The 15,052-nt window shown below is 38.2% G+C and overlaps 1 protein-coding gene across 2 annotated transcripts; it reads right to left on the reverse strand.

Moving 5' to 3' along the window:
* Positions 1–632: 632 nt before the first annotated feature.
* LOC121885412 (tRNA-uridine aminocarboxypropyltransferase 2-like) lies at positions 633–13,567 on the reverse strand. 2 transcript variants are annotated; one of them, XM_042394825.1, is made up of 8 exons: positions 12,648–12,970; positions 10,577–11,051; positions 5,769–5,815; positions 5,385–5,475; positions 3,551–3,645; positions 3,241–3,439; positions 1,931–2,059; positions 633–1,800 (listed from the first exon to the last, which is right to left on the reverse strand). In XM_042394825.1, exons 1-8 carry the CDS (start codon positions 12,770–12,772, stop codon positions 1,621–1,623), a joined length of 1,341 nt encoding a protein of 446 aa, XP_042250759.1. In that variant the 5' UTR covers positions 12,773–12,970; the 3' UTR covers positions 633–1,620. The 2 variants fall into 2 exon arrangements, with proteins under 2 accessions (XP_042250759.1, XP_042250758.1); XM_042394824.1 differs by lacking the exons at positions 633–1,800; positions 1,931–2,059; positions 3,241–3,439; ... (1 more) ...; positions 5,385–5,475; positions 5,769–5,815 and having other exon boundaries at positions 8,471–11,051; positions 12,648–13,567.
* Between the last annotated feature and the right edge of the window lie 1,485 nt (positions 13,568–15,052).

Here is a 15,052-nt window from a genome sequence, read left to right on the forward strand (position 1 = left end):
CTTGATATGACTAACTCAGACTGCTGAAGCCTCATATAAGCTTCACATCAACTTTTAAATGCATTTTTGCACAAAACGACTGTGTGGACACACTGTGGATTTTGGCCTCCATCACTTACGTTGAAAGCACGTTTGAAGGGGATCTTTTAATAGCCAGTATGAACAGGAGGAATGATTACAGCGAAGAAAACCTCTTTCACTGTTCATATGGACACCTGACTGTGGTTATAAGACAGACTTGGAAGACTGTGAACCCGTCCTTTAAAGCTGTAAAGACTTAAGTATCCGTTACTTCTTTATACTTCCTTATTTTAATATTCTTTCTATTTCTCCTGCACTGTCATTTACTCCCCCTAACATTTTATTTTCCTTAGTATATCATATCAATCAATATCTATTAGTTATTGTATAGGAGGAAAAAACTCTCATACATATAAGATTATTTCAGTGAGTGTGAAATAGTCCTGGGAACTGACTTTATACCTCAAACCAATTCAGATTTTACCCCTAAAAATGCATTTAATCAGCTGTCAGAGAACCAATGATACAGGACACGTAGAATCAACTCATATCTGTACCGTGGGTACAAATATTTCAAATCTATCAATCGGAGGAACTACTTTTTGAGGAACTATTTTCAAAACTGTGTTTAATTACATCCTTAAAACACAATATCAAGTTGAAAAATGTCTTTAAACAGCCAAATGGCCACATATAAAGTCATTTTTACATGCCTGGTTTACAATTAATGGGCTTCCCACAAACATAATTACACTGAAAAATAACAAAAAAAACTAAGGTGCAATTCTAGTAATAATCTAGCTTTAAGAAATAACAAATTCAACACTTACTAAGTCCTAAAATGCAAATAAAGTATGTACATTTTTGAGATGTTATTTGTTGCATAGAAAACCTCCAAGATTTAATCAATTTAATACTTCAAAACCTGCCCTGGTTGGTCTGTGCCTACAATTGTGACAAGTATTTAAAATATTCCAGCTAAATCATAGCTAATATTGAAAAGTGCTTCAACAATGGTGAACTCACATACAGTATAATAAAATATATATACAGTACATTAATATAATAAACTGTAATTTCCTGCTGTGTTATGTGTCTCTAGTAGTTTCATGTAAAATCACTGGGTTTTAGTGTTGTATTGCTCCAGTTATCTTTTTTTTTTTTTGTAATTTATCTGAATGAAAATGTAACTTATTCCAGATGTGACCAGCTGCAAACATATAATATAAAATAAAGAACAAAAACAGAACCGTCAGTGTTTATAAAATGCAAAGAGGAACTCTGAAAACTGCTTTTAAAACAGTGAAAGTCAGAAACCTGATTTATTGTCACACCATGACACTTGAGTTGTCATTCACTTTTTTTTTCTTTAAATGAATGACAAATGCATAAATAACATTTACCAGCATACATCAATTATCTTAAAAAAAAACAAAACAAAACAAAAAAACCCTTCCCAGCGAGTCCAGTGGTTTCCGTGCTTGTACCCTGACGCTGCTACATGCTGCCCTGGTGATTCAGTCCTATGCAGAGTAGACAGCTGCGTATACATATATATAGAGACGACTCCAGCCTCTTCTTCTCTGCTCGGTCACTCCCTCATCTGGGACAGATGTTATGGTCAGTGACGAGTTTCTCCATCCTCTTTATCTTACGTTTGTTCTTGGGCATGGGTTTGTCGTACATGCCGTTCTTCAGTAGATGCTCCTTGCTGTGATGAATCTGAGCGCCGTGCTGCAGCTGGAACGAGCACAAGGCTTTAAGAGGCCTCAGCAGAACCTGGACGAACACGGAGAAGAAGGAAAGTGATGAAATGATATGATATATGATAGTTTTACTTCCAATCCACTGTATATGTAAATTTAAAGGCACATGCACTCTCATGATCCCAATTATTTCATCACGTCACCTCTTGGATGTCGTCGTTCCTCTCCAGGATGGACAGGGCGACAGCAGCGCACTCCAGCGTGGACAGACAGATGTTGGAGGGTTGTGTGCGGATCACATACTGACTGGACAGAGTCCTATTGAGCAGCACCTGGTTAACAAAAACAGAGCTGATCAATGAGTGTATGTGTAAGATATATATATAAGGTGGTAAAACTGCTTTTTGATACCATTTATGGTAGGTATTTATATTCTGCAATGACCTCTCTATGTTAGTGGCACAGTGAATTCACAGGAAATGAGGCATTCATGTACGTCTCAATGATATCAGCCTCACTGTTTCCTGTTCACTCTCCCACAGCCATATCAGAGTCATTTTAAGTTATAAACCGAACATGTCCTACTGCTAGTAGTTCACATTAAAAGTGTTGAACTGATGAAAGGCTTGGTGGCTTTTATTGTGAAGCGACATTACAACTGTCAACACTGCTGACTGCAATTGTTCATCAAAAATACATTCACCAAACCAGCGGACGTGGTCATTTTCTGCATTTTTTTTTTGTTAGCTGATCAGTTTTAAACGTTGCAGGGAATAGTAGAACAAAAAGGAACAACCACAGTGAGCTGTTCAGATGAAGATGAAAAGCAGCACACTTCCAAATCCTATTAAACTGCCCCTGCAATCATTATTGACCAGTAAAAACAACCCCGCATTTGTTTGGCTGCACTGTAAACAGATACACCAGTTGATCTTCTATTGTATTTCTGACAAAGTAGCTGCTCAACAAACGTTTGCAACCCCCAGAACTCTGAGACAGGAAATTAAGAAATATTAAAGATTATAACTTTAAGAGCTAAAAAACACAAAGATTTTGTATAATTTAAAAAAAAACACACAGAAGCAAGTTAGATAAACGAAGATACATTTGCACTGTCAGCTGTCATCCAGAAATCATATGCTTTGACATTAATAAAAAAGCACACATTGCTCATTCTTTCCAATCCAGTTTGAAAAGTCCAGAGTGTTCACCTGCCTACGTTTAAGAGACATGTTTCCTCTTTTTGCTCTTGAGTTTCAATTAGTCATTTCATGTGGGCGAAGCAGCTTCCCCTCGACTGGGTGAAACAGCAGAACTGTCATTGTCTCAGGTGAACAGAGCACAATATTCCAGCAATATTGTGTGATTTAGTCTGATAAACACAGCCAATCTCATTTTTTACATATAATTCTAACGTAAGACAGCAGTAATTGGGCTGTGTGAGCAAAAACGTATAAACTCAACATCAGAACTTCATCCTCTTTTAATGTGACAGCACGGCGGTTATACACACCTGTTTCGGGAGGTGGAACAGGCTGTTTTTGAGGAACATGTTTTTCGCCTGGCTCCAGGTGCCATCTATAATGATGACATTATGTTTTACAGTGCCAACGTCTTGGTATTGCACTAACTCTTCCAGGTTCTGGGATTTGTGGCCTGGATATAAGATAAGCGTTCGGCTGTCCCGGCACACCGCAGCCAGCTCCGGGTGCCTGAGCAGAGCGAAAGAAAAGAGACGAAAAAAATGAAATATATTTGAGGATTAAATTACAGCCGTGTTGCAATATTGTGAAATCGGTGCGGTGAAAAGAAATACTGCTTACTTTTCCTCGTTAAATCTCCTTCCAACTATGACATTGCATTTTCCTTGTGGCAAACAAGCAGCAAGAAGAGGCACCGTCCGAAGTACTCTGCTCTCCTGGAAATACAGCAGAGGTTAGAGGAGTGAAACCAGGACACTCATCAGACTACACATGCTCTGTAATAATCTGGTTACTGTAAATCCGTATATACGTACAGCGGTTCAGTGATCAGATTAGAGCTGCAACGATAGAAAATGAATTGGCAACTATTTTGATCATCACATAATCATTTTTTAAGCAAAATATTTGCAGGTTGCAGCTTCTCAAATGTGAAGATTTTATAGTTTTCTTTGTCTAGTGTGATGGTAAATTAAATATCTTTGGGTTTTGGACTGACATAACAAGACATTTGAAGATGTCACATTAGGCTGTCATCAATTATAAAGGGAATTTTTCCACTATTTTCTGATAAATAAATCATTTAGTTGCAGCCCTACAATCAGATTCTTCCCCTTATTTTAGAAGCATGGCTTACTTTTTTTTAAACTAGTAGTAATAGAGGATGCCGCCTCCTAACTTTTTTAGTGTGTATGTCCTCTCATCAGCTGTGAGAGGACATATGCCCGACTCACACGATGTTGGATGGGTGACAAAAATGGGAAAAAAAATTCCATGGTAATGATTTGCAAGGACTAACGTCATCTGACAAGAAGGTTGTGTGATAACGGAGTTGGTCATGTGAGGGTTTAAAGTACTGAGCTTTGACAAAATTACATTACATCCATTAAATTTGGGTTTAATTACACTCAGTGATGGACTTCATTTGTCAGACCTATTTAACAGAGAGCTTCGACTAGTTTAATAATGCCAGTAAGTTCATGAAAAATCCCTTTGATTTGGGTGTGGCATTTAATAAAAAAATAAAACACTGATAAATATCAATCACTGATATGCACATTGAAAACTGTAAGCGTTTCTACTACTAGTATCAACTATTTTGATAATCGATTAATTGCTTTAAATCATTTTTAAAGAAAAAAATATTTAAATTCTCTTGTTCCAGCTTCTGAAACGTGAATATTTTCTGGTTTCTTTAATCCTCTAATGACAGTAAACTGAATATCTTTTGGTTGTGGACAAAACAAGACATTTGAGAATGTCACCTTGGGCTTTGGAAAACAGTCATTGTCATTTTTCACCATTTTCTGACATTTTATAGACCAAACAACTTATCAATTAATCGAGAAAATAATCAACAGATTGGTTGATAATGATAATAATAATAATTGTTAGCTGCAGCCCCAAGTATATGTCTTTATGATTTTATTGGAGGTGTTTGCAGGAGGATGCAGACATCTGGGTTGGATAAAAGGTAGACTAGAGCTGCAACGAATAGTCGATTAATCGATTAGTTGACAACTATCAAAATTAATCGCCAACTATTTCACTAATCGATTAACATTTAGAGTCATTTTTTAAGAGAAAAAATGTCCAAATTCTCTAATTATTGTTAGCAAACTGAACATATTTGGGTTGTGGACTGTTGGTCGGGACAAAATGAGACATTTCATCTGCATCTTGGGCTTTGGGAAACATTTTGCACCATTTTCTGACATTTTATGGACCAAACACCTAATCGATTAACCGAAAAATAATCAACAGACTAATAGATAATTAAAATAATAGTTAGTTGCAGCTCTAAGTATATATCTTTATGCTTTTAGTGGATGTGTTAGTTCATTAAACCCTGTGCAACACATTAGATCTCAATGGCAGAAGGACGCAGACATCTGGATATAAGATACAGCATTTATATTTATTATTAATAATCATATATGAGTTGAACAGGACTCACCTCTGCAGGATGCTGCACTATGTACAGACATGTGGAGACCTCCAGGGGTTGTGTTGGAAGAAAAGGACAGAGACACACCTTCTGAGGGCGACTACATGGGAGGAAAGTTGCAGACGTGAAGCTGTGATATCCCAGTTACTTCCCATCCTAGCCCCCATCATCTGTTTTTTTTCTGTTTCAGCTGGTCTTGAGCTGGCTTTCTGTAACGACATTAATCTGTTTCCCTTCATTAAAGCATGCCAGTAACTTGGTGGGGAGAAGAAGGAGAAGAGGGATAAGAGGAAGGAGGGGGGAGTGAGGTCGAAGGATTTCTTTCCTGTCTGGTCCCAACTCTAACCACTCGGCTACCTAGCATTAGCTTCACTTTTAGCTAATTCAGCTCACCGGCACCGTAAACACGTCGGTCTTCTCTCGCCGACCTCCACCGGGAGGGCAGCCAGGTCGCCAAAAGCGTCGACTAACCCATCTTCTGTCGAGGAAGAGCTGTCGCAGGTTTCTGGACCGTTTTCTTCAGGGGAGACAGACGAGCAAAGACTGGGGACATTGTCCATTTCGGTGTTAGCAAAATGCTAACCGAGTAGTTAAACACAGCGCCGAGAGGAAGACTTCAGCATAGAAATAGATCACATAGAGACTCAAGTACTAGTACAGTTTTGGGGTACTCGTACTTTACTTGAGTATTTCCATTTTATGCTATTTTATACTTCTACTCACACACTATATTTCAGAGAGAAATATTGTACTTTCTACTCCTCTACATTTCATTCATCATTCATACATCATTTTAGTCATTTTTCAGATGAAGATTTGACACAATGGACAATATAACAAGCTTTTAAAATACAACACACACATGTTAAGATTAAAGATCCCCTCCAGACATGTTCTAATATATATATATATATATAATACTTTATTTTTGATTTGAGAACTGATGAATCATTTTAGTCATATTTCAAAGAGAAACTGTCTGATTCCAGCTTCTCAAATGTGCAAATTTGCTGTTTTTCTTTGTCATATGCGACAGTGAAATTAATATTTTTGTGTTTTGGACTGCTGGTTGGACTAAACAAGACATCTGAATACACCTCCTAGAGCTGTGAGAAGTTATAACCAACATTTTTCACTATTTTCTTACATTTTCTCACAATTCATAGACTGTTCAATTAATCAAGAAAATAATCTGCAGATTCATTGATAATGAAAAGAACTGTTAGTTGTAGCCCTACTTTTTGTGTTTCACAGCACATAATTTAATGTGGGGATTGTTTTGAAAACATTTCTGATTTTTAGCTATGTGAATCACCATCTAACTAGTATAATTCTATGACCTCGACTCTTCTTTTTGTAAGCTGATCATGAACCATCAACTCACAGCTGCCACCTGTCGATATGGGGGTGAAAAAAGGTGATTTAAACGGTTAGAAAACAGGGACATGCCCATTTGTAACGCTGGATGTCACCAAAGTCCATTTAAACTAGTGATAGCAGAGGTTCAACCACTTTTGATACATGTGTTAGAAGACTTAAAACATAGCCTTTGCTCTGCCAAAACAAAGTACCACTCTGTACCTCTCTTTATATCCTATTTATACCGTGTTCGTGCATGTTTGTGTGTGTAAATATCTGTATGTGTGTTGTGAGTCTCCTCTTCAAAGCCAGCAGGCACAGGATCACCGCTGAGCTCCAGATGGGACCTTTGGTTTCATGCCTAGATGGAAGACTATCTGCAAATAATGCTTGACCTAAACCTGCATGTTGGATAAACACAGCTCTGTCCTCTCTGTCCAGCTACAGTTTGTTTTGATTGTCTGAAAAGCAGCTCTCATAGGTCATAAACCAGTGTTTTGCCTGAAATTTGGTGTGGATTATATGTTTGTTTTAATTTGGCATAAACTGCAGCATTCATGTTGGACTTTGGAGGCATTAACGATCCCCACAAGAAATGTTTTAATATATAAAAAATACTTTTCTTTGTGTCTGATATAGGGTTTCCCCAAAAAATTCTTAAAGACACATCCTCTTCTTCTACCTCACTGAAAAATACAGAATCTATAAATTTACAAATAATTTCCATTTTAAAGCTTTAACTGCTGGACACAAGATGTCTCCAATTTCACTATAAAGTCCATTCTTAGTGTATGTGCGCTGGAGGCGTTGTGTTAGTTGCATACAGGACCGCGACTGGCTTCCAAACTAGTTGTGATGAGGCAGATCATGCATGTAGATACACGCCTTTAACTCAGATTTAAGCTCAGAGAAACTTTCCACTTCCAGCACATTAATGTGAAAATGTCTTCTGAGTGTCAAACTGCACATACATCATTCAGCACAGTGAAGTAATAATAAGAAAAACACATTTTTGAGTGGAGAAGAACTTTAAGAATTAAACAAAGAATTACAATATGTCAAAATCTATCTATCAAAAGTGCACATCTTTGCACATATTACACACTTTGACTGTTTACAAGAGGGTGCAAAGTACACATACTCCAAGGTTGGATAAGGTGTCAGGTTAACAGCCAGAGAGGCTTATTTATAGCTTAAGGTCGACCCTAACATCACACACACACCAACAACATGCACTCTCACTCTTTTTATTCACACTCGTGACCCAAATTGCTCCCTTCATACACACTTATGATTCATGCACAATTGCCACCCATCTGCACTGGAGAGACAAAGGATATTTGATCAATGTAATGCCGACTTTGATTTTTGAATTTATGCATTGTGAATACAGCCAGATAGACATTAGAAAAACTAGAGTGAAGTACAAAGTTAAAGGATGGGTTCACAATTTTTCAAGTCTGTCTTAAAACAACAGTCAGGTGCCAAAATAAACATTGAAACAGGTTTTTCTTGCCATAATCATTCCTCCTGTTCATACTGGCCATTAGAAGATCCTTTCATAATGCTCTTACAATGCAAGTGATGGAGCCAAAATCCACAAAAGCCTCCTTCTGTGCAAAAATGTTTCTGAAGCTAATATGAAGCTTCAGCCGTCCAAATAAGTCAAATCAAGTAGATATCTTTCAACGTTACAGTCGTTTTAGTGCCAAAGTCCTTCTTTTTGTTACTATACTTCCACCGCAGCTCAACAGGGAAACACTGTCTGAGAAAACACAAAGAGGGAATTTGATGCTAAAAAGACTGTAAATGAGACAGATATGCACTTGATATGGCTAACTCAGACTGCCAAAACCTCATATAAACTCCTCAGATTAACTTTTAAATGCATTTTTGCACAACATGACTGTGTGGACATAATGTGGATTTTGGCCCCTATTACTTATATTAAAAGCACATTTGAAAATTTCTCAATGTCTCTCAGTCAAAAAACTTATTGAAAAATACTTGTAGTCACACTAAAGTATTACACACTGTCCTTTATCTGGTTTAGTTGGTACGGCAGTTGAACTATCTCTTTGTTTCTCAGGTTTAACTTCTGCTTTAGCTGATTCTGATGACTTAATAACTACTTTTACTGGTTCAGTTTGTTTTGTAGCAGCTTCAGTCTTACTTCTTTTGTCTTCTTCTACAGATTTAGTGTCTTTCTCCTCAGCTAAAGCTGGTTTTGTGTCCAAGGCGGATATTTCTTTGCTATCTTTTACATTTTCAGTTTGTGGGGGTTCAGTCAATGCATTCTCGGATGGAGAAGCATCAGCCGGTATCGCCTCTTCTCCATCTTCATCTCCCTCATCAGCAGTCTCTGCAGGTGATGCCGTCTCTTTCTCTTCCTCCCTCTGTTCTTTTCCACAAGCCTCTTCCTTTTCCTGCCTAATTAAATCAACTGGAGTCAAAGGTGTTAAGTCCAAACATGCCTTAGGAGAGGATGTTGCTTTTCTTCTAGGAGGAGCAACTGGCTTTTGCACTTCCAAGTCTTCTTCCCACAATTCCTCATCTGTAAACACATCTGTCTCCTCCAGGGCTTCTTCAGGATAGTCATATGTATCTCCCCAGTCAAGTTCCTCTGAGGCAAAGAATGAGTCGTTAAGTGGATCTTCTGGGGTTTGAGCGACTTCTTCTACCATTATGGAGACACTTTTGTTTACCTTTGCTGTACTCTTTGTTGTTGATTCTGTTTCATCTTCTTCTAGTGATCGAGGGAAAGGTTCCACATCACATGGAGAAGAATTGGCGCTGGATCTGAAGAAGTCTGTGACTTCCTCCTCTAAGTTTGGCATGTCACTTTCGTCTGGCTTGGAAATAAAATTGCCAAAATCATGCAAATCTTCGTACAATATCCGAGGTCCTTCCTCTTGGCATTTTTCTTTATCAGTTGGTTCTGCTTCCACTACAGGAGTCTCATCTATAAGGACATATTTCTCCAGGTACCCCCTGGCCTCCCGGTCCGAATGCCTGCTGTGGAAGGACTTCTCAGAGGTCATACTTTCTGTATCCTCCTCTTTTTGCCGACTGCCGAGTGCTTCCTCATACAGGTCCGTGTAAAGAAAGGCCATGGCTTTGGGTTCCTCCAGCAAAATGGGGTCGATAATTTTGGGCGGTCCCTCAGGTAGGAAGATTGGAGTCAGGATGTCCTCTTGGCTTCCAAACAAAGTCGAACCACTTGGTTTTGAAGGGAGCCTAGAGGGCACGCCTTTAGCCCCTCCACCTCCGTCCTCTTTGTCTGGTTTCATATCGTCGTTGTCTGTACCTCCGTAGAAGACTTCATCTAGAAGCTCGCTGGTGATTTCCCCCAGACTGATGGTGTCCGACTTTTCATTATCCTTCATTAAGTTTGTTATGGTGGGGTGGTCTCTAGACTGCTCTGGTTGCTTGTCCTGGCTCTCAGTGGTGTCCTCTGCCTCTAATTCCACCTGTTCCTGTGCGATCACAGCAGGACTTCCTGGAGCCTGGGCACCAATCAGCGTGAACGGCTCAAAGTAGTCCACATTGCCAGCAGCTCTTCTCTCCGGAGGTCTGGCCACTGGGGCTCCTGGTGGATCCATTACATAGGGACCCATGGCAGGTGAAGGCTGGTCGTATCTTACTGCACTTGATTCTGTTGGAGTGTGTGGTGAGATCACCATCTCATAGTTCAGGTCGAACACACTGTCTTGGGTCTCTTCGCTGGCTTTAGGAAGAAGGCTCTCCTCCAGATAAGACAGGTTGTCCACCATTTCTTTGCTCTCCTCTTCATCCACAGTAACCAGTTTTGGAGGAACAATAATGTTGAGGATTTCAGAGCCTTCAGACACTAAGCTGAATAACCGTTGCTCTTTATCTTCCAGAGGGTCAGTTGGTTCTTCTTCGTCTTCCTCTTCTTCAGTTTTCACATTTGGCTGAGAGAATCCGATTAATTCCGGCCTTCCTGAGATGTTGTCAGAGCTTTCAGCAAGGACTTGTCTGTCTGCTTTGCTCCTATGACCACCTACCCTCTCTTTGGTTTTCTTCCGCCTTGACATCAGCTCCTCATCCATGACAAAGATAATCTTTCCTGCTGGTTGGGATCCAGGTGTCGCAGGCCGTACTGCAACCAGAGAGCTGAAGTCCATTGTGAAGTTTCCGGCTTCAGACGCCCACGGCGTGGAACAGCGACTAGGGGTCGTCTCCCAAGCGATCCCGCTGTCCTCACCTTGCATAGTAACCATGGAGAAGGAAGAGTCCATCATCAGGCACTGCATCTTAGGCCGGACATTCTCATCGTGGACAGCCTCACGTAAACTGAGAAGGACAGTAACACACAAACAATGTGGCAGTGAGATAAAGTTACACAAAATTTACAGTGTGACTGATGCCAGCCCTCAGAAGCACCTTTAAGCCATGTTTTTTTATGAAATTCAGCCTGTTTGGTGTAACACGTTTGACATTGTCCCTAAACTCATCACCTCTAATCTAGAACCAAGTTCTTTATTGATAATCCTCAAATCAACTGAATTAACCCCGAACTTTACTTCAGCTCAGAAACTCTTTCTTTCCTATTCCCTCATTACAGCAAAAAGTAAAATAAAATACAATAAAAATTCTCACATATTGGAAGAAAACTAATATACTGTCCCAACCATTATAATGTGTCTGCATGATTTTATACTTTACATGTAGAGATCTGATCTGCTTCAGAAAGCAAGCTCCTTCAATTTGACAGAATTTTGCAACCTCTTATTTAAATTGTAATATTTATTTATTTATAAAATTAAAAGGTCCTCTTTTTCCCTTTTTCCCCTCTCCAGTTTATTTTGTTCTTATTACAACAAAATTAAATGTTGTTCTTATGTTTTTCACTGAGCCTACTGACTGAATTTCAAATGCATACTTATTATAACACATAGTTTGGCTTTATACTTGTTAAATGAGCAACAACTGAATTATTGTTCTCTGTAAATGAAGCAAACGGCTCAAAAATATGTTGAGGTCAAGCTAAGCTAAGCTAATCAAGGACCATTATCGATAACAGCTTCAAATGGCTAAACATATATTTAGCATTTCAAGCAACTGGATTAGAAAATATGTTCAAGTCCTCCTCCACTCAAAAATATGTTTTTCTTGTTCCTATAGTTGAATGTTTGAGCTTCACTGTGCAGAATGATGTATGTGCAAAGTTTGACACTAGGAGGCTGTTTTCACATTCATCCGCTGAAAGTGAAAAGTTTCTCTGAGCTCATCGAACATCTAAATTAAAGGGGCGGGACTTCAAATACGATCTGTTACATCACAAATACTTTGGAGCCAATCCTGATCCAATATTCAACTTATACAAGTGTGATGTGGAAACTTGAATCCTCCAGTGCACAAACACTGATAATGGTCTTTACAGTAAAGTAGGAAACATCGACAATATTTGCATATTTACAGATTCTGATTTTACATTTTCTGATTTTATCAGACACAAATTATTAGTCAAAGTAGAGTATTTTGTATAAATCTTAAAACATGTCTGGACGGAATCTTTAACATCTGAAACTGAGTGTAAGATTTTGTGATGTCAAAAGGAACGAAATATAAATCACTGATATTTTATGTAGCTGATTAGATTAATATAATAATTCTCTCACATTCACAGTCTTAAACAGCCAGCCAACACACACTAATAAACACACTAATGGATTTTCCTCCATTAATTCACTATTTCATATGGGAATTGATTCAATTTATTAGTGTGAAATAAAGTGTTGCCTTTGAGCTTCTTGATATAAATGGTCTGATTCAGGGGTAGAGATTTGTTGAAAATGAAAAAAATTACTCCTACTGTGAAAACTATAAGCAAACCTCCTATCCAGATTACAATATTACTTTACATTAAGTACAATAAGTGATTTGTACCTGTTTCGAAGATTCTCCACATCATCACTGGCGTCAGGGTTTTGATCTGTGATATCTTCAGGTGTCAACACCGTCATCTCAGTATCAACATCTGATGGTGCAAAATCTTCTGTCAAAGTATCCATTGTTGTAATATCTTGATGAATTCGCCGTAGCCTCTCACCACAACTCAGCGCCGCTCTGTTGATCACATTCTAAGCAAGCGTGCTCGACTCGGGTTTTCTTGCTCAGCGTAATCTTGAAATAGAAAACTAGTCCTCCAGTGTTTCATCTGAAGCATTTGCAACATGCAAGGAGGTTAATTTGTCATCTGTCCGCACAGAGTGAACCCTGGCATTTTCAATATTATGGGTTAATCAGGGTTAATCTGTTGCAGCCTATGACTACTTTTTACTGTCAAAAAAATGCAGCTTATGCAATGTCTCTGCTTTATTTTTCGTGCCAGGTCTAAATATAATTTGTGCTGGTGGCCTATATCCAATGTCATGAGTGTCTATAAGTCTGTCAAGAATGCCGAAAGTGGGTACAGTTTGATCTTGAGTTGTACACAACTTATAAGAGATAAAAATAAAAATATCCCTTTATTGCATTTAAGCAGGCGGCAGTGAACTGGTGAGGAAAACAAAACTGGAACAAAATAGCAAGCTTGAGCACCACCACCTCTACTTTTATCACCCTTTCCCCTTTACAACTCATATTTATGAGCTAATGTGCTACTTAATTTTTTAAAAAGTTCAGCTTCAAAAGTTGCGTTTCTTTACTCTTGAGCCACGCTTCAATGAAAATGTCAAACCTTGCACCTGTTAGCGTCTGTCCTGCAGTGTGATAGGGATACTACATGAGAGGTGGAAGACTGGAGGAGTTGGCGAGGGTTTCGCTTATAGTCAACAGGTTGTATCTGGGCAAAAGTTGTCCTCGTGTGTATACTAGTCTGGTATACCAGCTTTAAATTATATACTTTTCCCAATGGACATGACATATTTATGTCATTACTGGTGTTAAAACATACACAACCCATTCATGCACCAGTGTCTTTGCATATTATATGTAATTTACCAGAAATAACACCCCATACTTTACATAAACTGCTGCTGATAATTGCCTAAAGCATAAATGTTTTGCATGTGTTCCTACCTGCCAGGCAGCTATTATTTCTATTCATTTTACTACAGTATTACAGTATAAATCACCTTGCTTGAGACAGGTGATCCTTAAAAGTTAACAACATAATTAATTCCTGTGATGCAGTATTTATACACCAGAGTTTAGTTAAACCAAGTAGAACCAAAAGTAATTCCAACATAGGTGTCTACACATTAATGTTACTTCTATTCATAATGTAACTCATTTCCTAATTCTCTTTCATCTCCTATAAAAATGGTATCTGTGATCTTTGCCTCCTTTTTTCTGCTAAATGTAAGAGTGAAGTGAAAGATAAGAGTCACTTTCCTTCACTTTTACCTCCACTTGCAAAGAATCATGTCAAAGAATTGATTTGAAAGTGCTGTTGGTTATAAAGCACTGAATGGTTTATGGCCAACATACTGTACATGTCTGATATGCTGCTACGTTATGAGCCATCCAGACCTTTCAGATCGTCTGGGACAGGTTTGATCACTGGTGAACTGGAGCAGTAAACTCCCAGTAAACTTGAGGTCTGCTCAGTTCTTTTAAATCAAGACTTGTTAAATTAAGTGTGGGACTATTTGTTCATATCTTGCACTGCACTGTATCTTTTATTCTCAAGTTTAATGTGTCTTGTTCTTAATTTAGCCACAAACCTTCTGTATAAAATATCACTGGTATAATGAATGATAATGTTAGCAGAAGCAATACATGTTATTCAGAATCGGCTGGTTTTAGTCTACTGTTTGCATTTGAAACTTTAATAGGATGTCACAGAGCTTTTATACATTTATCAGGTGTCCAAACAATTTGCATTGATTTTGTTTGGAGTCACTTTTCATGCATCTTCACTCTTTGTCATTTTGGTACTAAATTCTGCTTATTCAATGATTTTTCTGATTATCTACCAGCAGCAGAATTTCTTTTCTGCCATAGTTAAGTTTTCATTTTCATTTCAATTTCCTTTTTATTGATCCCTATTGTAATATATCATAAATTTGATCACTGTTAATTATATTTTATGTTGATGTTTATTTAACAGGGACAATGAACAATATGTGTATTGTACCAGATAAAGTAGCTAAAAACTAATTTCCATCTGTAGTTCTTGGGCGGACGCAACCAGTGATTTGGCGAAAACAAGTTGCCAAAACATTTTAAATATTACAGATTATATATCTTTTTGCAGAATAACATATTACTGAGTAGAAGTAAAACTGAAGCAGATGTAAAGTACATCCTTGTCTCTGATTGGCTACTCCTTGTACAGACTGTAAAGC

The sequence above is a fragment of the Thunnus maccoyii genome, chromosome 19, assembly GCF_910596095.1.
Source record: "Thunnus maccoyii chromosome 19, fThuMac1.1, whole genome shotgun sequence".
In the NCBI taxonomy this organism is placed as follows: Eukaryota; Metazoa; Chordata; class Actinopteri; order Scombriformes; family Scombridae; genus Thunnus; species Thunnus maccoyii.

Bases quoted from the DNA above. Each gene is read 5' to 3' on its own strand.
- LOC121885412 (XM_042394824.1), bottom strand. From the start codon at position 12,772: ATGGATACTTTGACAGAAGATTTTGCACCATCAGATGTTGATACTGAG. The intron at 11,052-12,647 runs GTACAAATCACT...TGTCCTTCTCAG, and splicing joins GTGGAGAATCTTCGAAACAG to TTTACGTGAGGCTGTCCACG.